The sequence below is a fragment of the Branchiostoma lanceolatum genome, chromosome 5 (genome assembly GCF_035083965.1).
Source record: "Branchiostoma lanceolatum isolate klBraLanc5 chromosome 5, klBraLanc5.hap2, whole genome shotgun sequence".
Classification (NCBI taxonomy): Eukaryota; Metazoa; Chordata; class Leptocardii; order Amphioxiformes; family Branchiostomatidae; genus Branchiostoma; species Branchiostoma lanceolatum.
The window spans coordinates 17,576,619-17,603,183 of NC_089726.1; the positions used below are offsets into that span (position 1 = coordinate 17,576,619).

General features: G+C 39.9%; 1 protein-coding gene across 1 annotated transcript; it reads left to right on the forward strand.

Moving 5' to 3' along the window:
* Positions 1–1,158: 1,158 nt before the first annotated feature.
* Positions 1,159–26,469, forward strand: LOC136435512 (uncharacterized). Its single transcript, XM_066429087.1, has 9 exons — positions 1,159–1,271; positions 3,271–3,392; positions 3,874–3,990; positions 4,841–4,904; positions 5,253–5,383; positions 5,920–6,038; positions 19,734–19,866; positions 24,986–25,082; positions 26,382–26,469. The coding sequence occupies exons 1-9, from the start codon at positions 1,202–1,204 to the stop codon at positions 26,429–26,431; spliced, it is 903 nt and encodes a 300-aa protein (XP_066285184.1). The 5' UTR covers positions 1,159–1,201; the 3' UTR covers positions 26,432–26,469.
* The last annotated feature ends 96 nt before the right edge of the window (positions 26,470–26,565 follow it).

Here is a 26,565-nt window from a genome sequence, read left to right on the forward strand (position 1 = left end):
CGTTTTAAAGAACGGGAGGGGGGGGGGGGGGGTAGGAAAATACGACGAAGATATGGTATAAGTTTTCTTCATATTTCATATTGATAACCGGACAGTGATCATCTTGTGGCATATTCCATGACGTAATTGATACGTCATCCTTCAACCATGATATCAAATGAACTCATTGCAAATCATAACACTCCCAATGGTGGCCTATGTATAGTTTTCAATGGTAGTTTTTCCTATGTGGGATGGAGGTGACTTTATGTCGAGAATATGTCCGAGAAACAGACATTCATACATTTATTCTCCATTGCCACAGGCATTGGTACCACAAATCTAATCTCCAAGCAGATCCAACGGTTGCGAAGACCGTATCTAACTGACAGAAAACCCGGTTGCAATAAAACCTCATTTTACCAGTTGGATACGGTCTTTGCAACCGTTGGGTCTGCTTGGAGATTACCACAAATCCCAATATCTGACACCCGAATGTAAATAGGATGTTAGTAGAAATCTCTTCTAATCCCTCCTAATCCTGCAATGTAAACACTATGTGTTCAATCAATCGCTCTGTCAGAATAGATTTTGAATGATATGCGAATGATTATTGCCATAGGTGTCCCGGGTATTAAAATCAATAAATCAGATGTGGACTCTTGGAAACTTAAATTCCCATAGCGTGTGTTTCAGGATGGTACTGAGTCAAATGAATTCATCTCAATTATAAGACCACAGTTACCGCCATCTTATTTGTATTTACAACGCAGAATATTTAGGTATCAAGTTATTTGTTAATAACGTTACGAAGAGCATTTTGTCAATAATCTTTGCAAGAAAAGTCCCAACGTTTAGACCTTCAGGTACAAATCTCTTGTTTAAAGTAACACTTGACGTCAATTCTGATTCATTTCTGTTTCATTAGTGGGAAGGGGAAGTTTTCTATCCGTTCTCGCAGGCACAACTTTAAACTGCAATTCCTGTCCTTGGTGCTGATTTGCCATCACCCACGTGTTAATGCATAGATTTCTCTGTCCACGAAACTCATCTACGATCGACCGATTAATAAAGTTACAGCGTATCAAAAATGGTAGGAAATAATCAAATCAACGACATGAAATCTGGCGAAACGAGAGCTTTATTGACTATAATCTGGTTCGGATCCGAGAAGTTTTGGTGCGAATCTGTCAGGTTCTGAATACGCTGCTACTTATTCAAGATGGCTGCCTCTTGGTCGGAACTCATGCTTTCCAAACTTGTCGGACATTGCAACAACTTTTTCCAACCCGGTAAGCAATGTGTAACCTTCACGACGCTAGGAAGACATAGCCAAGGTTCTCACAAACGTGGACGTATCGTTTGGTTCGGCACATCCCTTTCAAAGCAGAGTTTTAGCGTATGTTGTGGAAGAGGTCGCGGGGGGAGGGGGGCGACGCGTAATCCGAGTTTCGGTGTACGTGACAATTTATATTTAGCAAACGAATTGCAGGACATGTTTATAATGGCATAATGCGTGTAACCAAGTTATTAAAGACATAGCCAGCGAACCGTTCTGTTCCTTAGTTTATAGCATCATTATTATTATCGACAAAAGAAAGCAAAATCCAGCGTAAGCAGAGGGTGGTGGTCAACGGGAGGCAGTCCTCATGGAGTATGGTTAAGCGTGCTGGGCCCTGTCCTCTTCGTGGTCTATATTAACGACTTACCCGAGGCTGTCAACAGCACGGTCCGAATATTTGCAGACGACAGTAAGTTGTACAAGAGCATACAGAGCAGTGACGACCAGGCTACCCTACAGCAAGACTTAACAGCACTGAAGGAATGGTCGTCTACCTGGCAACTACCTTTCAATGTAGGGAAGTGTAAAATCCTCCATCTGGGTAACAACAACAATGGCCTGAGCTACACCCTAGGGGACCAGGAGTTGGAGAAGACCGAGGCAGAGAAGAATCTGGGGGTGATAATCGACAGACACCTCAAATTCCACTCACACACAGCAACTGCGAAGAATAAGGGGAACCAGATGCTGGGACTGGTCAAAAGAACTTTCACAAACCTGGACGAACAAACAGTGCCACTCCTGTACAAGACGATGGTAAGACCACACTTAGAATACGGCAATGTGATCTGGGGGCCACACTCCAAGACAGGCAAGCAGGACTTGGAAAAGGTACAGAGAAGGGCCACACGGCTGATCCCCGCACTCAAGGATCTACCCTACAGTTGCAGACTCCAGAGACTCCCTTCCCTGGAATACAGGCGGCAAAGAGGGGACATGATCCAAGTCTTCAAAATCCTAAAAGGTCTTGAGAGGGTTCCAGTCCACAGTTTCTTCACCCCTGTTGAGCAGAAGGTAACAAGGGGTCATGACCTCAAGCTAAAAGTCCCACTGGCTAGGACTAGGGTTAGAAGTCAAACTTTTAGTGTCCGAGTTGTTAACAACTGGAATTCTTTACCTGCTAAAGTGGTTGCTGCAGAGAGCGTTAATCAGTTCAAAACCAGGCTGGATAAATACTGGGAAGAGCGCATGTACACTACATGAAAGCGGCGAGATCAGGACATAACAGGCGGATAAAGCCTTTTCTCCTGGATGCGGTATCAAGGTATATCAAGGTTAAACGTTAGTTTTATGTGGACTGGACTTGGAATTTGAGTCGGTCGATTTCTCTGTTCTTATGTGAGTATATTGTGATCTATGCTGTGCTATATCAGATCTTTGCGCTGTACTATATACCTAAGAATACAATTAGTAGTTATCGGAAGTTACGGATACAGACATATGTAAAATTGCGGGTGATATCTGCTTCATGTACTGACCTCGGCTTGGAGTCCATAGCTGAGTTTGGACATGGCGCGTATATACGGTATAGCTGCTCTAACCAGCTAGTCTGCTATTGGTTGGTGTAGCTACTTCCCTACTAGTATATGGTCTAATCACATTACCTACTTCCTAATATGGTCTCATTGCATAAGCTACTAGTACTTCCCCCATCCACCACACTTGTTACATAATGTATTGTTTATGGCTAGTAAATCCTTAGGGAGTATTTGTGTAGATTCAAAGAAAGAATTGTTGCATGAAATTGGCACACCATTGACAGCTGTTAGAATTACAAGAATAACAAAAAATTACGACTGACAGGTTCGCACCTGTCCAGAACCTGTCATGCACCTGACAGGTTTCCTCAACTGTCCACACCTGTTGTGTACTTGACAGGTGCTTCACCTGTACATACACATTTTGCACCTGACAGATCCATCACCTGTGTATACTTCTTCACCTGACAGGTTCCTCCCGTGCCATGTGTAAGCCCTTTCTGGTGGATGGTCAGCAGGTGGGCTGGGTGTGGCCAGATGTGGAGAAGCACATCCAGACGTTTCCAGACGTCTTCATGGTTGAGGACAAACAGGTGAGGATTGCATTAAAGATGTTGTTCCAAAGGAATAAAAGAACAGCTCTACTATTAATATGAGACTTTGCAACTGCACTCAGAATTGATTTTTGAAAGTTTTGAGGCAAGCAAATTAATCGTGCAGATCCTTCAAAAACATGTTCAATTTTGTAAACATAAACTCAGTGAATAGCTTCCTCAGGTTGGTTATAATTATTAATTAGTCACTGAATGAAAAGACACAACCTAGCGTTTTATTCAACCAACATTTCGGTGACTGTCACCTCTTTAGGGCAATTCTGACTTGATCACTGTGCACTACATACAGCTATAGGTCACCGTCGCTGCTTACAGATGTGGTCCCAAAAAGAGAGTATTTACATATACAGAAATAGTTAATGTCACTCTTTAAAGTCTATATTCTATTTGTTAACATAAACTATATATATCATAAACTATATGTGCAAGTCACTACCATTGATGTTATTTCCTAATGTAGGTGTCGTTGTGCCCCAGCCTGCAAACATATGAAGAGAGAACAGCCAGAGTACAGGAGGTGATGGTGAGACTGAGGGAGGAGGGGGACTTCATCGCACTGAAGGGTTGGAGGGACGAGGTAAGGGACACAAAGAAACAAACAAGCAAACACAATTATCTACTTGACGTCTAGTCTGTATAATGCAAATTTCAGCTCTCTGGGGTTTTATGTCCCCTCCCCGCGGAGGGCTGGCCAGTTACGGGCGGCCGCTATAAGCGCGATTAAATCAGGCTACTTAACATCTGGGTGCTCCAGTGTGAAAATATTGTTGCAGTTTTTAATTGATGAAATTCGTGATAATGTACATGTAATGTGTTATATTAAATGTTGGAAGGTTGAGTAGTGATAATGACTTTGGAGGGTTTTCTCCAAAGTCCAAGCAAGGTTCGGAAAAATCATAATAAAGGAAAAGGAAAGTGATCTTGATCCAGTTCAGCTCACTGAAGTGAAAAGCTAATCTTCCAGTGGTCGTGACAGAGAAGACACGCTATATACAGTATTTACAGGTTCATTGTACCGGGGAATTTCCCCTAGCTCTTTTCGACTAGCACAATGAACAGTGGACCACGACTTAACGTCCCATCCTAAGGACTGCGACCCTTTCCATTAGCATGCATATCGGGTGAGCGACACAACCGGAATCGAACTTGCGGCTTCTAGTTCCAGAGGCAAGATCATTAACCACTGGACTAGGCACGCTACGCTATGGTGGGATGATCTAATCTCCCTAAAAGTCAAAATCCTTTCGCAGGATGCAGTTTATCTATGAGGGTCTAGATGTGTCTCATACTCAAAGATTGTAGACTGTTAGCATCAAGGTATTTTTGCTACATTGTAATTCAAATGAGGCCATTACATTAATTACAATGCCTTTACATGCCTGCCAATAGTGTTCTTTCTCTTTTCTGTTGTTTTGTTTATCCTATAGATGTATGAAGTTTTCCACCAGAGAAGCAGTCCCCCAGTTTTTAGGATGGAGAGAACTGCCACTGGTGAGTCACTCTAAGACTTACATTTTTATTTTTTATTTATCGGTTTGGCTGTTCAGCACACACAGCCAGGGCTGTCCAACTAGCCTGTTGCTATTACAAGGACAAGACAGTACATTGGAATATTGACATGGACAAGACTTACATTCATCTTTAAATGACTTGTTGAAAAGTTTGAAGCGATTTTTAAGATATATATAAAAAAAGGGTTTTAGAAGCCTGATGCAAAACCAAACCATATATTCTTTTCCTTTTTTGTATTCATTCAGTTCGGCTTTTTTGTTTCAAACCCAAGAACTAAGCAATTGGATTGTTGTGGTCTTAATACAGCTCTTTGCTTTATGTATGTAGCTCTACTAGGAGTGAAACAGTACGGTGTCCACGTGAATGGCTATGTGGAGCATCCTCAGAAGGGCCCACTGATGTGGATAGGCAGGAGGGCTAAGAACAAGTCTACCTACCCTGGCAAACTGGACCAAGTGGTAAGGCCACACTGATTTAATTTCTTTGTTCTTGAATGATAGCAAGTTAGTAAGTAAAGAAGCAAGCTAGAAAACTGAAAATGTTAAATATAAGATAGGCAATACCGGTAGCTCATGATTCACAAAGTCAATACACCGGGATAGTCAAGGATTGAACCCAGGACTTCTGTCTTAAGCCCCTGTCACATACATTGAATGACAGATTTAAGTCAGATTAAATCTAACATTCTTGGGACAGTCATGAGTCAGAATTCTGTTCTGTCGTTAGCTTGCAGAAAAATAAATTGCACAACATACTGTGTCTGACTGTACCTACTGGACTGATACTGTAAATGCAGAAATGCTCTAAGACTTACAGTAAGCTCTTTGCCGCGAACTAAAAACCACTGCAAACATTGTTTCGTTGATGTTTCTCCAGCGCTACTATTGTTTCAAACGCGACCTCAAAACCACTGCAAACAATCCATTTTCTCCCTACTGCCAAATTAAAACCACACAAACTTAAATGCACTTACAGTATACTGTTTTGTTATCAGACTGCAGGTGGTTTTACAGCAGGGCTGACGGCACAGGAGGTGTTGGTGAAGGAGTGTGCAGAGGAGGCCAACATCCCTCAGGACATCGCTCTTACAGCACAGCCTGCTGGGTCTATCAGGTCAGTACAGCGTGGTACAGCACAGTAGAGGTACAGCACAGCAGAGGTACAGCACAGTCTGCTGGGTCTATCAGTTCAGTATAGCACAGCCTGCTGTGGCTGTTAGGTCAGTACAGCACAGCCTGCTGGGTCTATCAGGTCAGTACAGCATGGTACAGCACAGCCTGCTGGGTCTATCAGGCCAGTACAGCGCAGCCTGCTGGGGCTATCAGGTCAGTACAGCATGGTACAGCACAGTAGAGGTACAGCACAGCAGAGGTACAGCACAGTCTGCTGGGTCTATCAGTTCAGTATAGCACAGCCTGCTGTGGCTGTTAGGTCAGTACAGCACAGCCTGCTGGGTCTATCAGGTCAGTACAGCATGGTACAGCACAGCCTGCTGGGTCTATCAGGCCAGTACAGCACAGCCTGCTGGGTCTATCAGGTCAGTACAGCGTGGTACAGCACAGTAGAGGTACAGCACAGCAGAGGTACAGCACAGTCTGCTGGGTCTATCAGTTCAGTATAGCATAGCCTGCTGGGGCTGTTAGGTCAGTACAGCACAGCCTGCTGGGTCTATCAGGTCAGTACAGCATGGTACAGCACAGCCTGCTGGGTCTATCAGGTCAGTACAGCAGGGGTACAGCACAGCCTGCTGGGTCTATCAGGCCAGTACAGCACAGCCTGCTGGGTCTATCAGGTCAGTACAGCATGGTACAGCACAGTAGAGGTACAGCACAGCAGAGGTATAGCACAGCCTGCTGGGTCTATCAGTTCAGTATAGCACAGCCTGCTGTGGCTGTCAGGTCAGTACAGCAGAGGTACAGCACAGCCTGCTGGGTCTATCAGTTCAGTATAGCACAGCCTGCTGGGGCTATCAGGTCAGTACAGCAGGGCAGCACAGCCTGCTGGGGCTATCAGGTCAGTACAGCATGGTACAGCACAGTAGAGGTACAGCACAGCAGAGGTACAGCACAGTCTGCTGGGTCTATCAGTTCAGTATAGCACAGCCTGCTGTGGCTGTCAGGTCAGTACAGCACAGCCTGCTGGGTCTATCAGGTCAGTACAGCATGGTACAGCACAGCCTGCTGGGTCTATCAGGCCAGTACAGCAGGGGTATAGCACAGCCTGCTGGGTCTATCAGTTCAGTATAGCACAGCCTGCTGTGGCTATCAGGTCAGTACAGCAGGGTAGCACAGCCTGCTGGGGCTATCAGGTCAGTACAGCAGGGGTACAGCACAACCTGTTAGGGCTATCAGGTCAGTACAGCAGGGGTACAGCACAGCTTACTGGGGCTATCAGGTCAGTACAGCATGGTACAGCACAGTAGAGGTACAGCACAGCAGAGGTACAGCACAGTCTGCTGGGTCTATCAGTTCAGTATAGCACAGCCTGCTGTGGCTGTCAGGTACAGCACAGCAGAGGTACAGCACAGCCTGCTGGGTCTATCAGTTCAGTATAGCACAGCCTGCTGGGGCTATCAGGTCAGTACAGCAGGGTAGCACAGCCTGCCGGGGCTATCAGGTCAGTACAGCAGGGGTACAGCACAACCTGTTAGGGCTATCAGGTCAGTAAAGCAGGGGTACAGCACAGCTTACTGGGGCTATCAGGCCAGTACAGCAGGGATTTTACACACTAACTTTTTTAATGTCATCAGGCAACATCAAAGAGTATTTCATTTTACTAAGGAAGTTCTTTTCTTGAACAGAACCTCCATAGTCCTTTGTTTTACTTTGTGATTCAGTAAATCAACAATAAGTTGGAAGTGTACTAGTCATAATGTTTGCAGTTCTGCACTTAAACTGGGAGATTTATGTACAAAGTAACATAATTATGATGTAGCTGCCTCCTGAGTGGCAAGCTACCTGGAGTGTTACTGGAGCCGTGCTGCTGATTGCGAGTTTTCATGATGCTTTAGCATGGCTCAGCAATTAACTGTGAATGTGTATTACCTGTATGTGATTGGTTACTCATGGTTTATAGTAAAACCCAGTTGGATGCTTCATTTGCTTCACTTATCCAACCCATTGCTTTTGCTTCAAACATCCTTTAATATGTATAACATGGGTAGGCTTTTGACTTATTATAGGTCCAGTGTATCAGTCAATACATTTGGGCATTAACTTTGACCTTGAAATTGAATACAAGGTAATGGAAAATCATGAGTGTGGAGCTTGACCAAATCAGTGAGGGGGGGGTTGTACTTGGTTGAAGCTCAATGTACAATATTTTTTTTGGGGGGGGGGGGGGAGGAATTAAACCCACCCATAACCAGTTGTGATCGTTCCCTTGCCCTGATTCCCTTAAAAATTTATCATTATTGCAGTCTGTGTTGTCATAAACATATTTTCACCTCCACCATATCTTGTACATCACACTGCATCTTCTATGTACTGACATAAATATGTACATTGTGCACAGCACTGTATATATATATGTACTGAAGAGAACATTTCACCTTATGCACTAGTATTGTAATAACTTATGTCATGAACAATATCTATTTGAATTGATGTTAAATTTCTGTGATATTTTGTATCTTCACTCATACAGTAATGTTCTTGCAACAGTTATGATTTATTGTGAATCAAAGTTATACATTGGTATTTGATGAATTTGATCTGCTTTACATATAAATGAAACAACATACATTTAAAAAAAAAGGAAGATACTTTTTTTCAAGCTCAGTTTGTAATAATAACTGCTATATTGCAATCACACATGTACATGTACCGTCTTTTGACAGCATTATCCAATATGAAACAGAGAATATGATAAAACATACTGCCTGACAGTTGTTATCTAACTTTCACACACACTCTGCTGTTTCTACCCTCCATGTCTATACTCAATTTCAAACCTGTCAGTTTTATCAAGCACTATACAGATACTGTAAATGCATTTAAGTTTGCGTGGTTTTTATTTCGCGCCAAGGCGAAAATGGAGTGTTTGCGGTGGTTTTAAGTTTGCGGCAGTGCTATGGTCACATTCTGCTACAGTATTGGACAAAATGTTCGTGGTGGTTTTATGTTCCCGGAGAAATGGTCGACGCGAAAACTGAAAACATAAAACCACCGCGCACATTTCTGCTTTTACAGTAGTGGGAAGATCCTGCATGTACATAGCCTGGAGCAGTTGATGGTAGATTGGTTTGGGCACTTATTTCTTTTTTTCTATATATCTTCAATATGTTTGTGCAAGCTGTTCCAAGCTCGTGTATGTATACATGTAGCTGTAGATTATCTTACTATCGTCTTCTGCTTTTTGTCAATATCAATCCTATCTGTTGTTGTTTTTGGTAATTGGATGAGCCCATCTATAGTGGGGGAGTAATATTTTATAGATGTACAATGTACATAAAATAAGATAAAAAATGATACTATAATCTATTTGTTCAGAAAAGTTTGCTTTTTAAGAACCGTGCATAACCTTTGTGTATATTTGTGTTACACAAATTACAGTGGGTATGCAAGGGGGAATTGGAGACCCTTCTTACAGTATGTGCAATTGCTGTCAATGACGTATGATTTTTCCTTAGTCTGGATCTCATATTTTAAGTTCTTTAATTTGGACCGCTTGTATCCCTAGTGTACCATCCCCACCCCCAACTTGTACATGATTGCTGTTTGATACCAAAAGCCCATATAACAAGCCATCATTAATCTTCTAAATGAAGTCTTCCTATACAGCAATGATTCTGTTTTGGGCAGATCCCTGCTTCAACCTCAAGTTCATTATAGAGATTAATGAAGGTGTTAGAGAACGAGTGTTCTCATTATGCGAGACAGCTGCAGCTGTGTCCTGGTGAGGAGGAGGTACCAGGCGCTCAGAACATCATCCATTTGTCCTTGAAACAAAACAGGCACTCCGTCAATGCCAGCCCAACGAGTACGGGGTCAAGGGGAGGTCACGTTGCGGAATTGAGAGGCAGGTCTACCCCACCTGGCTTCATGGGAATGAATCGTGCTTAATTCAATCTCATGTTCAGGGAACATTACATGGAGGGGGAGAGTAGCATATCATGATCAATTAGGTACAATTTGTTGCGTAGGAGGTTACAGCTAGGGTCCTTTTCTGAAGTTTGTCGCAGAGCTTGGAAGTTAAGCCCCCCTCTCACTGGACCCGCGGCACACTGGCGTCTTCGCTGGGTCCTTAACTGAATTTGTGTTAACCTTGACTTTTATTAAGGGAATATCATTTAAAACCTACAAGTATGACCAAAAAGACAACAAAGCACACAAAGCTTAAAAATATTCATTTTTTGTCTTATGATGAAATTCATTGAGTGCTTTGTCAATTTGATCGGCCACAGTGACGACGCCAGCTTGCTGCGGGTCCAGTGAGAGGGGGGCTTTATAGAAGTCTTGTGAGCATATGTCTGAGCAGATTTAGTGTCAATTGATCCATCAAGTTTCTGAATGGTCAAATTAGTGGGTCAGTACAACCCGAGGAAGGCTATAGATTATGTGGGAAATTTGTTTTTAATATTCTCCTTGCTAAAGTAGCCTTTTGGTACCAAATCTGCATTGGTTACAGGGTTAGGCAGCAGGGAGAAGGTTAAGAGACAGTGCAATAGTGTCTTGTTATTGGAATAGATGTTGAAAATTGAATCACCTTATCTACAGACATAGATGAGTTTTCATCTAGGTGATTATAATGTTGAAAGCTCAATTAGTGTATCATGTTCAATGCTGTAATTCTTGATTTTTCAACGGTAACTTAATTTTAGCTACTTTAACGGTTGCTAGTCAACCGCTAAAATTTCATCATCGAAGGTATACGATCACTAACATTTGAGACACTGCTGTTTGTTTCCACTGCTAAGATTAAATGCCCTTCCCCCGAACCGCTAAAATTACCAAACGCAATATTAAACAGATATACAGTATTGTACACGCTAGAAAATCATAGGAATATGTTGGACAAAGCGGAAGTGACTAAATAATTATCCAGTATGCTCTTATTAGAATTTTCTTTAAGATGTGATCACTTAGTTTTCAAGAACGACTTCAAGAAAGCTTATTATTAATAAGCAAACTCGAAGACCACTCAATTCTAAATGGTTCTGTCGATTTCCCTATGATTCACAGGATGTCGTATTCGTTATTTGGCCTGGCAAATTGGACAGTTTGTTCTAATTCCTGCTGTAGCCATGGGTAATAACAGCCTCTGTGATAGAAACCAAATGGGGTACAGGCTGGAATCAATACAGGCGGGGGGCAATGAGGAGTCAAGGTGATGAGAATGATTACGTTTTTCACGCGGACGCACCTGAGCCAGAGGTGCGGTGTAGATACCGGAAATCGTGAAACCTTTGCAATGGATTTGTGCTCGCCATTTTTGCTGTCACCTCTCCGCTGCAATTTTTGTTATCACACTGCAAGTATGTATATGTACATGTTTATAAATTTTGGTCTTTCTCATGACCCACAAACTTAACTGAACTTGCAGTAGGCAGAGGTTGACTGATAGTTGTTATATTCTTCCAAACACGTACTGTAAATACACAAATGTTTGCGGGTGTTCGTGGTGGTTTTGAGTTCACATTCGAAACACTAGTAGTGCTACAGTCACACAATGGAATGACTTTTTACTGTGGTTTAAAGTTCGCTGTAAAGAGTTTGTGAAAACCGCGAATATAAAACTACAGCAAACATGTCTACATTTACAGTACTTGCTGGAATTAACTTAAAGATAAAATCTTTGATCCATAAGACCGAAAAATATGAAGATTATAATCTAGTAAGGCTTAGATCCTTATTAAACGAATTATAATGCCAAGATGATTGATGTGCAAGGTAATGATTTTATCATAAGAACAAATAGAATTAGTTTGTTTTATACATACTGCTATATATATATTGAGTCTTAGGGCCTGGTCACATATGTTGTATGATCATTGCATTATCGGAAATTGTAGGGCATTCATGTGGTAGTCGTGAAATGCGTCTTGCAATTTTAAGACGTCTTGTTACAGTAAAGAAGAAGAAGAAGACGAAAGATTGTCCTAGATCCTCATTAGCGGTTGATTCTGTCACACTGCTTGAAAACTTTATGACATCAAAATTGTTTGACGACCTACGACGAATTTTACAGCGCAGTAAGAGGCATTGAAAAAACTTTGGTTTTGAAAGGCAAAGGTAAATCTGGGGTGGGCTGCTCTTGTGATGAACAGTATTGCCAAATGTGATCATCATTAGGTAGGTAGGTAATGGTGGTCCCATAGCGTTTTTTGAGACCATAGGGGCAGTGGGTTGTTACCCTGTATCTATCTAGGAGGGCTTGCATGCTCTTTTCCGTAAGGCGTAGGCAGCCTTGTTTTTATTTCCCGTAATTCGTAGGGAAAGCCGTCTTACGTAATTCGTAGCGAGACGACTGAATTTTACGTAATTGCCTTCCTTGATTTTAGCGTAATACGCAGGGGGTTCTTCTGAATTCGGCGGAAAGTGTTGTTGGGACCCCCCATGCAGACCCTCATCTAGGACATGGTATTGGAAGGTGCAGCCCATCCCTCTCCTTCCACTGCCTCTTATCTCCCCAACCAAAGTCTGTTAATCCATTTTTACACCTGGGTGGAGTGAAGATTTAAGCCATGTTAAGTGCCTTTCCAAAAAAGAACACAACATCTAGCCAGGAATGCCAGGAATCGAACCTCTCAATCTTGAGTCCTCAGAAGCTTACATAGCCATTCGATGCCAAATGTAGCCATTATCTACTGTGAAACTACCATTTCTGAGAATTCTATTATCATGATGTTGCCATTGGTGTTACACAGATGGGACTAACTGTATTGGATTTTGCAGGGAAAATAAAGAGTTTAAGATATGGAACACATTCTTAATGGCTCTTCACCATTACAGGCTATTGAATGTATTCTAGCACTGAGAATAGACAAATTGTCATGATATACTGTATTATAGATTTAAATCTACATCCAGTAACATTGAAATATGGGACTTTTAACATGGATTGCCCTTGAAACTTAAAAATCAATTTTTGAAGGTCGAAGTGAAATTGAAGACTATTTTTAGGGTTTTGTCAAGCATTGTACATCCTTGTAACCCATGATGTATCTTCCACTTCCCTTCACTATGCTTTTGAGACCTTCTATTCCTCTCTCACTGCTGGAAAACGGCCAACAAATTCAGTTTTCCAATTGAGAAGAGGTAGAGTGTAAAGATAGATGATGGTGATTGGATGTCACTCTCCTAATCAACTTGAAATAAGGCCAGGATGTTAACAATGTCAATTTGAAAAAAAATGGGAGGATGTGTTGATTGATAGGAAACGTGATAGTTGAATTGGCCGTGCTAAAATGGCAAGCTGTATTTCATATTTGGGACCACATTCTTAACAACTGGCAATTGTTTATCATTGTTGCTTAACAATATTTAAGTATGTGACAACGCTTTACATTTGGAACCGCATCATCTCCCCATTGTTGCTTAACAGTATATAATAACAGTATCTTTTAATGTAAAAAACTACCAATACGTTTGGGACTGCATAATGTTAGCAGTAACACCTAGCTTCAGTGCACTGTGAACCAGTCAATATTGCCCTGATGAAGATGACAGACAGTCATCGAAACGTCGGCTCTTGTAAAATAGTTGGTTGTGAATGAAAGAACCTTGCTATTCAGTCATTTGCCAACCTGATGAAATTATTCATGGATGTATTTCATAAGTTTGTACCAGGCAAAATCTATGAAAAGCATAATTCTTGTCACTTTAAGATACACCTTATGAGGTGGAGGGCACACGAAAGGTTCAAAACATCAATATCAAAACTGGGTCACCAGGCTACTTTTGATTTAAATATGATGTCGAAGGGCCTCCTTGGAATTATGATAGTCTGTACATGGAAATCCTTTGGGAAATCTAAAAATGATGTCAAAATGGGAAAGTTTTAAGTTTTTAAATTATTGCTTTCATAATATGCTTGTAGATTCTTGTAGAGTCTCAACTAGCGGTTATGGCATGCGGCTTTTGGACTGGCGGGCCCAGGTTCGATCCTTGTGAGCCAGGAGTGTGTTTCTACTCGCCTATTGTGTTTCACATGTACTTGTATCTGATTTCATTATCATATTTGACATTATGTACTTGTAATACCATATAATACCATTCCCTCTAGTGCCCCTCTTCATGGATATGTGTTTAGGCAGTAATGAGGATGATAGATCAGCCTTAAACATGAATTTGTTCTGAAAACATGACTGAATGAGATAATCCAATCTGCCTTCGGGACCAGGGCCAAACCCTCTGATGTACTATGGTCTTCATTAGAAGAGAAAACAGGGTTATCCTCTGTTAAAGGGATTTAGAGTGAACGTCCCTGGTGCCTGTCCTTCTAGGACATTTTATTAATAAATCAGAAGGTGACCCTATGTACCTGTCTATGGTGCTGATCAGATAGTAGCTGGAGGATGTACAACATTTTTTGTGATTATGTGAATAAATAAACAACCAATGCCCCAATTTTTGTCTTATTCAAGCTTATTTTTGTCACTGATGGAAATGCTGAGGAATCCAAATATTAGGTCAAACCTCACAAATTCAACTAAGCCTAATATCATCCTATTCTAGCTTCAGTTCACTCCTCTTATTGCTTTTCTGCTGTACAGTCTAGCACCTATTAATAGAGAAACAATTACCAATTTTGAACATTTGTGTAAGATATATGCCAGAGCTCTGAGTTGCACGGTCCTCTGTTACAGCATGGCAAGTTTGAACAGGCCTTTGGATGTTCTGTCCCTGTTGCATAGCTTCTAAAAGATATTTGGTAACTGATTAATGACCTAAGGGTCAGGTCAAAGACCAGGGAGAGGTCAGGGGTCATGACACACATGTAGGTTTGCCTCAACATTGCTACATTGCTTTTTACCTAAATTGAAATTTTGCTAAATGAATATATCAAACATGATTTTTTTAAGGCAACATACATTTTGTGTTAAGGAGTATCCTTTTCTGAGGCAAATGCTTAAGAATGATTAAGATGGACTTACAACACGCAGTAGATGGAAAATTCTGGTAAAAAATTGGATCAAACAGTTTGTTTTATGTATGAACATCTTGTAAATGACTTCCAGTCAAACTAGGTCACTACGTTAATCATAAATAGGTTTATAGGATTTCAGGTCTTTAAAATAAGTTATTCTACTTAAAAGAGACAAGATATCAATTCAATTTAGTATGTATTTTTTAATGAATTTTAATTCATTAAAAAATACATACTGAATACTCTCAAAGCTAAACTCTTGTTAGATGGATTCTGGAGGATGTAGGGGTCAATCAATCAAGGTGAAAAGTGGTAATTTTGTATATCTGTGTTCAGACCAATACCTCAAGGGCTAAAATCAAATTCATTGAGAGATGTTAATGGAGGCTCTAATTGTCATACCAGTGTCTTAGCCTAATTTCTAAGATAGATTTGTACTTTTGAAATCACAAACAAGTTATGCATAACGTTACATGTATAGATGTACTTTGAAGGTGAAATGAAGGAGAGGTGTGTTACATGAACATGAAAGTTATTAATTTATAACGACAACGTAGACAGGAATGACTTGAGGCAATCACTTACATGCAATTATCAACAATATTCAACCAAAATCCAGCTCAGATTGCCTTGTCAAAAAGCATGACATCCCGAGTGAAAATCCCCTCAAGCCCAAATTAATGGGGATGTTGACTTGTAGGTCTCGGTGATTTTTAGTGCAAGTAGAGAATGATTGTACTTGTGACAAAATTACAGGTTTGCGTAGCAAAACCTTTGTTGGATCTGTTGGCATGTGTGGTGGCTGCCATCTTGAATTGTGACGTCACAGGGTCGCCATACCATTTTATTGGGAGGGGTGTTTTTTGGGGTCACTAGCGTTCTCTCTATTTTTAACAAATCAGCACACAACTATCACACATTCAACTGAAATAAAAAGAAGAATTCAATACCTGAAGTATATGCATGTAGCACAAATACTTAACTCTAGTTAACATTGTCATACAGAAAAACATACAATAATGATTACTTTGACAGTGATAATTTTCCAATACACTGTATAGCAAAAAACTTTTGCAATGGTTTTATTTTGTGCTAGGAAGAAAATGTGTTTTTTTTTTTTGCAGTTTTTCAAATTCTTGCTTGAAACATTTCTATAGTAAAGTTGTAATTTTTTTCGAGATATATTTGCTGTCATAAATTTGTACTTAAGAGGTCACTGCAAAAATTAAAACCACCACAAGAGTTGTGCAATTTTTGGCAAATTGATTTGAGTAGGATTCTTAATGTTCAACAAGATGGGTAACCCCCTCAGTGGAATATTAAACTGGAACACACTTATATAAATCATATTCCTTTTGATACACTTTGTTGAGGAAACTGATTGATGATAGACTATGACATGTATACCATTGCACATGCCCGTTCAACCTTGGACTACTTTAAAGTGGTTTTTCACAACATCAGCACCACTTAGTATAAACGGGCATGAAGATGCCATCTGGAAAAGAAGTTCACAGTACTGTTATTAAGGCTATCATGTTATTGGATAGTGGTTTGTTTACTGTGTAGCTGTCCATGGTGCTGATCAAATAGCTGAAATGGGATGTACCAGTTGAACAAACACAATATCATACAAATGAAGAACAAACCAGTTCACTAATTTGTAATATGTTCAAACTTTTTTTTGATATTGATGGAAAGTCGGTGAAATCCAAAAATCGGGTCAAACCGTTTATTTGACTGTCCATATGGACTCCATCGTATCAGGAAATGTCATCTAGATCTGTAGACGTAGTTTACAGCACTGTTATTAAGGCTCCTTTATTGAGTAGCGATTTATTTACTATAGCTGTCCATGGTACTGATTGAATAGCTGGTGCATGATGTACCTATAGTACAAACGCAATATTATATGAATGAAGGAAAAACCAGTTCACCAATTTGTTATTTGTTCAAGCTTTTTTTTATTGGTGGAAAGTCGGTGGAATCCAAAAATTAGGTCAAACCTTTCATATTATGATCGAAATTGACTCCATCGTATAGAAAAATTATCCGAAGTAGTATACAGCACTGTTATTATGGCTCCTTTATTGAGTAGCGATTTATTTACTATAGCTGTCCATGGTGCTGATTAAATAGCTGGAGCATATTGTACCGATAGTACAAACACTTTTTGTCATTAATATATGAATGAAAGACCAACCAATACCCTAATTTGTAGTTCAAAATTGTTTTTGTCATTGATGGAAAGTCGGTGGAATCCAAAAATCAGGTCAAACTTTTCAAATTATGATCGAAAATGTGTCCACATGGACCCCATTGCATAAAAAAATTTCATCTGCAGAAGTAGTTTACAACACTGTTATTATGGCTCCTTTAGTGATTTATTTATTATGAACCTGTCTATGGTGCTTGTCAAATAGTAGCTGGAGGATGTATAACACTTTTTGTCATTATGTGAATAAAAAAAACAACCAATACCCTTATTCTTGTTTCTTCAAGCTTATTTTGTCACTGATGGAGAGTCTGAGGGGTCCAAATATTAGGTCAAACCTTCTAGATCAGTACCGTAATTTGGGCTGAATGCACTCAATCTTATCCAGATGATTTCACTAATAGGTCGTCTGGAAATGGGATCCCTTTTAATGACCACTGTGGGCTCAGTCTGTATGGTCCTTAACATGGAAGGCACATTAAAGTAAATACTGCCCACTTTACAATCTTAGACACAAAGGATACCAGATTTATGATGACGTCTTGTACATGCTTGGTTATGGCAGACTTTGTTGACAGCCTTTTAATGTAATAAGGCCATAAACTAATTTTGTCATTGTCTGAATAAATAAACAACAAATGCCCCAATTTTTTTGTTTCTTCAAGCTTATTTTGTCCCTGATAGAGATTCTGAGGAGTCCAAATATTAGGTCAAACCTTCTAGATCAGTACCGTAATTTGGGCTGAATGCACTCCATCTTATCCAGATGATTTCACTAATAGTTCGTCTGGAAATGGAACCCTTTTAATGACCACTGTGCTCTCAGTCTGTATGGTCCTTAACATGGAAGGCACATTAAAGTAAATACTGCCCACTTTACAATCTTAGACACAAAGAACATCAAATTTATGATGACGTCTTGTACATGCTTGGTTATGGCAGACTTTTGTTGACAGCCTTTTAGCGTAATAAGGCCATAAACCATCGTGGTAGTGTCGTGGGCAGATGGTCTGGACAGGCTGTGAGATTGATGTGTGACATTTTCCAGCAAAAGTAGGACAGCATATCCGGGTCATTCTTTCCAAGGAGCACCGTAGATTCATTTACTATTGCAGTTATTTTATTTCGCAGTGGGAGGGAAAGGGTTGCTTTTGCAGTGTCTTAAATTTTCTGTTTAAAAATAATTTGTAGTACAGTAGTGATACAAGAGGGACATGTATGTGGTGTTGTAAATTTGTGGTGGAATGGTCACTGCGAGAATAAGACCAATGGGAAAATTGGAAGATTTACAGTATTGGCGGCATCATTCATGCCTGTCAGTATTCTATTCTTTTACCTCAAAGCCATTAGAAGAAAGTGAAAGCGATCTGAACCAGTTTAGCTCAAGGAAGAAATAAATCTTACAGGTTATTTCAGGAAAGACAGACTGTATGTACTGAGTATGTACAAGTCTTTTCGACAAGTACAATGAACAGTGGACCACAGTGTAATGTCCTGTCCTAAGGACTGGAACTCTTTTCCGTTGCATGCATATTTAATGAGGGATGACAGCCGGGATTTGAACTACCGACCTCTTGATCCAGAGGCAGGGTCACTAATAACCACTGGACTATGCATGCTAAGTCAGTTTGAAGATTGTGTAAAATAATACTTTCATACAATCTTTCATGGTTCAGGGCTAGTTATGCTTGTCAGACTTTGTGTCTCCTGTCACCATACCACTGATTCTAATCTTTCCAAAATTTAATGTGAAAACTATCCAACCATAAAGCATTGGAGGAGGAAATGAAGAACGCACTGCAAAGTCAGATATTCAATGCCTCTCCTTCATATTACTGTGTAATTCTTGTTTCTTTCACTGTAACTTTATGTTCACTGTTTTAATGGTCACCTCTGTACCGTGAACTTATCATCACCATGAAAAACTTGTTGTAATTATTTATGATTCCTAATCACACATCCATTTTGTAAATCACTTGCTGCCACCGTGAAGTTAAGGTTCAGTGAAAATGTCAATTTCCCTTACACCGTGAATTTTCACTACCGTGAAGATAAAGTGAATTACAGTATATGGTGTTAGCACGTGATATCACAGTCATCATGCTGGTTGGTTTGGCTGAACTTGAAAGTGTCAGACCATTTAAATTTGCATAAGTAATAATAATTTACTAGTAATGTCAATTGATAACTACATGACTGTAACTACAATATCAAATTTACCTGGCAGCTCTGAAGTTTAGTCATCTAGATCTGCACCGATTACGGTTGCTATGCATTTGGACATGGGGATTATGTATCAACAAAAGATACAGTTGTATTAGTATTAGTTAACAAGTACAGAACCGGTGTGTTACACCATGTGACAATCTACCATTTCTTGTATGCAAGACAAATAAAAGCTTGAATGTGTTTTCTGTCATCCTTTAATGATAAGTCTGTTCATGTCTAAGGTATTTCCTTCTGCAGTGTTAACATTCAAAAAAATTTCTCACCCTGCCATGCAGTTATTTCTATGAAGATGAGAGAGGCCTGTTTCCTGAGATACAGTTTGTGTTTGACCTCAAGTTACCCCTGGACTTCCAGCCAGTCAACACCGATGGTGAAGTGAGTGAGTTCTACCTCTGGGACATGGACAAGGTATCTATAATCAAGCTAGTTTCCGGTTTTGTATTTGATAATGTGGGTAATATGTCAAAATTGAAGGCCCCTAATACACATCTTGGTATTAGGGGCCATCTGGACATATATTAAAACCTTTAGCATTCTTAAGTAGCCGTTTGGCACCCTATTGGTAACAGAGTTAAGCCCCCCTCTCACTGGACCCCCCTCTCACATCACGCTGGCAGCGGCACTGCATCCTAAACTGGATTTGTGTTACCCTTGACTTGATAAGGGGGATATCATTCAAAACGTACAAGTATGACCAAAACGACAACAAAACACACAAGAAGGCCCCTAATACACATCTGGACATATTGACATCTGGACATTTGTAGGCACCTATTTATTTGTATGTAGGTTTAGATGTAGCAGACCTTACAAAAGTCGCTGTGCTTTTGTTGTGTCAATAGAGATCTTCTATCAAAACCTTTAGCACACTGAAGTAGCCGTTTGGTACCCAATACCCTATTGGTTACAGAGTTAAGCCCCCCCCTCTCACTGGACCCACGGCACGCTGGCGGCGTTGCTGCGTCCTAAACTGGATTTGTGTTACCCTTGACTTGATAATGGGAATATCATGCAAAATGCACAAGTATGACCGAAAAGACAACAAAACATACAAAGCTTAAAAAGATTCGTTTATTATCAATGAAATTCGTTGAGTGCTTTTTTGATTCAATCGGCCGCAGCGACGCCGGCAGCGTGCCGCGGGTCCAGTGAGAGGGGGGCTTTAGACAGCAGGGAGAAGGTTAAGCATGGTCTAGAAAAGAACTGTTTGCAACTTAGGGGACTTCACCTTTGACCTTGTGCATGAGCAGTTCAAACTGTGAACAAACTTATTCATTTAGACTTACCACATTTTGCGGATGGGACAACATATATAGGGGAGATATTTGTTTGCTGTGATTTGTGATTCATAACGCAGAGCCTGTATACTTTTTGCTTTCCAAAATTGCAAAATTTTTGCAGGTTACAAGTGTGTATTTTGAGCCCCAAATTAGATTGTCTTCATTGCATTAGCATCCAGCACAAGTGTTTATTCCTCTGAGGGGAAAAGGGATTAAAGAGATAAGAAGACAAATTGATCGCATTCATTAACGTACATTTACATGTATCTGTACACGTAATGATACCCATCCAACACATCAAACTGATATCTATTTCCTTAAATGCTCATCAGGGGCATGAAGGTTTTTCATTTCCATCTGTTTTGAATATCTGAGCAACATAACTTTTTGAGAAAATCCCCTACAAATTCATCTTTTAGAAAATACAATTTTTTACCCATTCCAAAATCTGAGTTTGAACAGCCATTTTCCCCATCTATTGTAGAGTAAAATCTTATCTGTTTTGACTGAATATATATAATATCAATAATAGTGACCGAAGAGTGGCTATAAAGCTAAGAGAACCACATGCATGGTTGTATTTCAATGGCTGTGTCAGCCATCAGTTAGCCTGCACCAGATGTGGACAACACCATTAACTCTTCGCTCGCCAAGCCAAACCAAACCAAGAGAGAGAGAGAATGCTGTAAATGCAGAAATGTTCTCTGGGATTTAATTTCGCAGTAATGGGAGAAAATGGAGTGTCTGCGGTGGTTTTGAGTTCGTGTTTGAAACGATAGTAGGGCTACAGTCACTCAATGGAACAGCTTTTCGTGATGGTTTTTAGTATGTGGTAAAGAGTTCGCCGCGAAAACCACGAACATAAAACCGTGACCGTGAACATTTCTGCATTAATATTTTACAGTATACTGTTTCAGAGTGGTATATTGATGCCTATTCCACACCAATGCAATTTGCTACATCAAATTTAAAAACAAAAAACGTTTAAATGAAAACAGAGTCTGAGGGGAAAGACTCTACATTTTCTCCCTTCCCTCTTGTAATCATTACCAGAAAACATCTGAGAACCTAAGAAATATAAAGGGATACAGCCTATAGTCAACATATAGTCCAGGAGGAGATACCTGAAAAAACTGGTCTCTTAGCACACCCTTTATATATTTAGTCCACTATCATAGAATGATAGCTTGATGTCTCTTAAATTGATCATTTTAGGTAAGTTGTTCTATGGTCCAGGTGGGACATCATGGTTCTTAAAGGGCTCTTTATGCAAATTCATGCAAATGATGCAATTATGCCATGAATTGAAAAGAAAACAGCATAACCGGTATAATACTGTCTTGTCCAAATGACGTCAAAATTGGTGAAAATCACAAGCAGCTGAGAGTGTTCATTTTCTGACCATTGAAAGTGCCTGTCATGTCTCTATGGCAACTGTTGCTAAGGAAAAGATATTTCCATAGCAACGGAAAGGTTTAGACAGGTATCCAACAAATTATGCTGTTTTCTTTTCAATCCATGGCATAATTGCCTCATTTGCATAAATTTGCATAAAGAGCCTTGGAACCATGATGTCCCACCTTTACCATAGAGCAACATACCTTAAAATGATCAAGGGACATCAAGCTATCATTCTATGATAGTGAACTAAATATATAAAGGGTGGGCTACGTTTGTCAATTTCTAGGCCTCTTCTGAGAATCTCCTCCTGGACTAATAGCAGATATTTTCCCAGACGAACAGGAGATAGCTAATGTTGTGTGTACATATTTCTGCGAGGACAGTCAAGATACCATAATCATGTTCAAACCAAATTTGCCAAAATAAAACTAAAACACTCACCTAACTTTTCAACATAGCAGATATTTTCCCAGACGAACAGGAGATAGCTAATGTTGTGTGTCCATATTTCTGCGAGGACAGTCAAGATACCATAATCATGTTCAAACCAAATTTGCCAAAATAAAACTAAAACACTCACCTAACTTTTCAACATAGCAGATATTTTCCCAGACGAACAGGAGATAGCTTATGTTGTGTGTCCATATTTCTGCGAGGACAGTCAAGATACCATAATCATGTTCAAACCAAATTTGCCAAAATAAAACTAAAACACTCACCTAACTTTTCAACATAACAGATATTTTCCCAGACGAACAGGAGATAGCTAATGTTGTGTGTCCACATTTCTGCGAGGACAGTCAAGATACTAGTACCATAATCATGTTCAAACCAAATTTGCCAAAATAAAACTAAAACACTCACCTAACTTTTCAACATAGCAGATATTTTCCCAGACGAACAGGAGATAGCTAATGTTGTGTGTCCATATTTCTGCGAGGACAGTCAAGATACCATAATCATGTTCAAACCAAATTTGCCAAAATAAAACTAAAACACTCACCTAACTTTTCAACATAGCAGATATTTTCCCAGACGAACAGGAGATAGCTAATGTTGTGTGTCCATATTTCTGCCAGGACAGTCTAGACACAATAATTATGTCCAAACCAAATTTGCCAAAGTAAAACACTCAGACACCTAACTTTTCCATTTCCCACACCATTAATAGTAGTAATACCCTCCTCCCAAACTTGAGTGCTGTCAGCCCAGTCTCCACTTCACAGATGTACAATATATAATTGGTCTGCGGCTGTAGTTCTAAACAATTTAGCCACAGCCAACCACGCTGCTGAGAACTCAGAGTGCATGGTTAAGTTGATTTGACGTGCATTTTATCTACACAGCCGGCAGGGAGCCGCACGTCCTGAAAGTCACCTTCAAAGTCGACTTCATCTGCTCTCTCCTGCAATTTAAAGGCTTGTCCTCTGATGCTTTCCGACATATATTCCTGCTCATGGAATAAGCTCCAAATCTACTATAATTACACGTTTATGATTGTAAAGATATTGCATATGATATGTAACAGAGTTGCATTGTAAACCAGGGCTCGAAATAGTGGGTGCATGTGCACCTGTGTGCACCCAAAATTGGAGCTGTGCACCAAATTTTTGACTGTGGGTGCACTGGTGCTATAGGGTAAAGGTACAATTGTACACTAGTAAACAGTATCAGAAAAAGCAATAGAACCCTTTGTTGCACTTTATTTGATGTGTTATTTGTTTGAAATTTGATTACTAATTGTTAAGTTCTTGATTACACTTATAAGAGCATTAAACTGTAATTATGTTTTGCTGACATTCAACTTTATTTTATGTGGTACACCCAAATTTCTTTCTGTGCACCTAATTCTCTTGGTTGGGTGCACCAGTGCACCTATTTCCAAAAATGAATTTCGAGCCCTGCAAACAGAATGCAGAGTACAACCTTTGCGGCTGTAACCATATATTCCAAACTCATCCTGACAGGCCTTCAAAGATCAATATGTAAAAGGTCTTCAGTTATCTGTGCGAAACATGCATCATCTCATCCTTTAGTCTGAGGATTAGAAACAGCAAGGTCGGACGTGATGAGGGATTTCTATCATCGCTGTTGGCAAACTTGTACAAAAAAGGTGACTGGAATATCAAGAAAGAAGAGCTTAGCTTTAAACCCTCATCTATTCTTAGGATGAGAACTCGGATTATTCAGTTGTATCAGATCATTGCAATTGGAGATTTGATAAAGCTGTTTAGATCTAATAGATACTGTAACAACTTCATCTTCTTGCCTCATCTCTAAGCAAGATAATCAGGTCTTTGCTTTGTTACATGTTAATGCTCAGGAGGCTTTGATGTCACAAGCAAGTGACTTCTGCACCAATCAATAATCTCCAAGCAGATGTGGAGAAGTGAAGGTTATCAACAAGTTGAGCAGTACCTAGAATGCACAAGAAGCTTTGCAAATCATAGAATGATATAGATGGAATTGGTTCTAAATATTGTTTCACGACATAGTTGTAATACTTAGTCTATTTATTACTATAATAGTGTCTATTTTTATATCACAATTTTTTTTTTGGGGGGGGGTCTTTATTGGAATGGTCTTGACATACAACTTGCAGTTATATAACAGTGGACATGTTGATAAAAAGAATTATATTATTGATGATAAATATATCTTAAATGAACACAATTTTTCAAATCTGCGAGCAAAAATGAATGTTAATCACCTTGCAAGCTTCAATAGTGTACAAATTACAGGGTTCTTTTCTTTGTAGACCATGATCTGCCTCTACATAAGATTTTTGAATGTTTTATGATTGTTATAATGCATCAAAAGTTGACACTGTTTTATTTGTTCTCCAGGTAAAAGAGCAGATAGCCCAGCCAGACTTCAAACCCAACTGTGCCATGGTAGTGCTGGACTTCCTAATACGACATGGACACATCCATCCAGACAAAGGTGCTTATAATGATGAACGTCATTAATTAAGTCTTATTTGGTCCAGTTTTGTTCTGTTGTAGCCTCATTGGAAATATGAAATTAATCTCTTTGTACATGTGCAAATGGGACATTATTGGCTTGGATTGGCAGCCTCATGTGATTTAAGTTAATGAAAATATGAATGGAAATTTATTTTGCATCACATTTTGGTTGGATTGATAAGATCTACTAAAGCCGGCGTCACATTTCATGCGAGCGTCGGCCAAGTTTGTAAATCGCCCGAAGCTCGCCGAATTTCAAAATCGCCCGAGCGTTGACCGAATTTTCCAATGAAAATCTTGGGAGACGTCCGTCGAACACTAAAAATTCCCCATGAGATGGTACCATCTCTTGGACATGGACGAAGTCAGTATCGACTAGCCTGGTAAAAGGCCAATATTTGGATCAACTTTTATTGCCCGAAGCCCGCGTAATCAACAGGACGTCGGCTGTACTTCGGCCGAAAATGCATATTTGAAACTCGCCAACACGTCGGCCAAGCTGAATTTCTTATTTGTGACGGGGCTTAAGAGATACTCCCTCACCAATCTCAGTGCAACAGCCCTCTAGGCTGTTTCTGAATCCATGTAGTTGTAAAACCAATAAAAGAATTCCAGGCATTGATTAGTAAGTTAACCACTGCAGGCCCTGAGGGCCTTTGTTGTCACACAGAAAGATAAGGTGGTATTGACTTCTTAGTGGAGTCTGATTATCTCCAAAGTGTACATTTGCGTATACGTGGGATGCTGTCTAGACAGGGTTCCTGTGGTAACCTTTCTTGTACATTGCATACAGTCAAACCTGCACAAGTGACCACCTCTACATACAGTTGCATGCAAAATTATTCAACCCCCCCTTGCATTTCGGACATTTTGTCAAATTGAGGAACATTGCAACTGCAGAATATTACCAAATCATATAAGTGATGAACACATATGTTATTATAATCTGATACCACAGCAAAAGTCAAGATTTTTTTCATAGTCCATCCAAAATTGCAACTTTCACACAAAAAGCAGGTTGCAAAATTATTCAACCCCCATGAGGGTCTGTGCTTAGTACTTTGTGCAGCACCCCTTTTTATCTAAAAGCTGCAATGACCTGATGTTAACGTGAATGATAGCTTGTCACAGGCTTCTGGCAGTCTAAATTTGTAGGGGGGTACTACATGTACATGTAGCTAGGTACCATAAACTTTTAGAATACGAACTTTTTGTTTTTCTTTATGCATGTTTTCATGTGTTTATGACTGAATCTCATCTTCTATTCTTCTTTCAGAGCCTCGATACCTGCAGTTTCTGGACAACCTTCACAAGACACTATTTTGACAAATAAGTACATGTACATTTGTAAATAACTTGGCAAAATTTATGAATTTCGCGTGATCAACAATGAAATCAGCACTCATATTATGTAGTCCATATGTATAGTCCATGATACCTGGATATAACACATTTCTGTG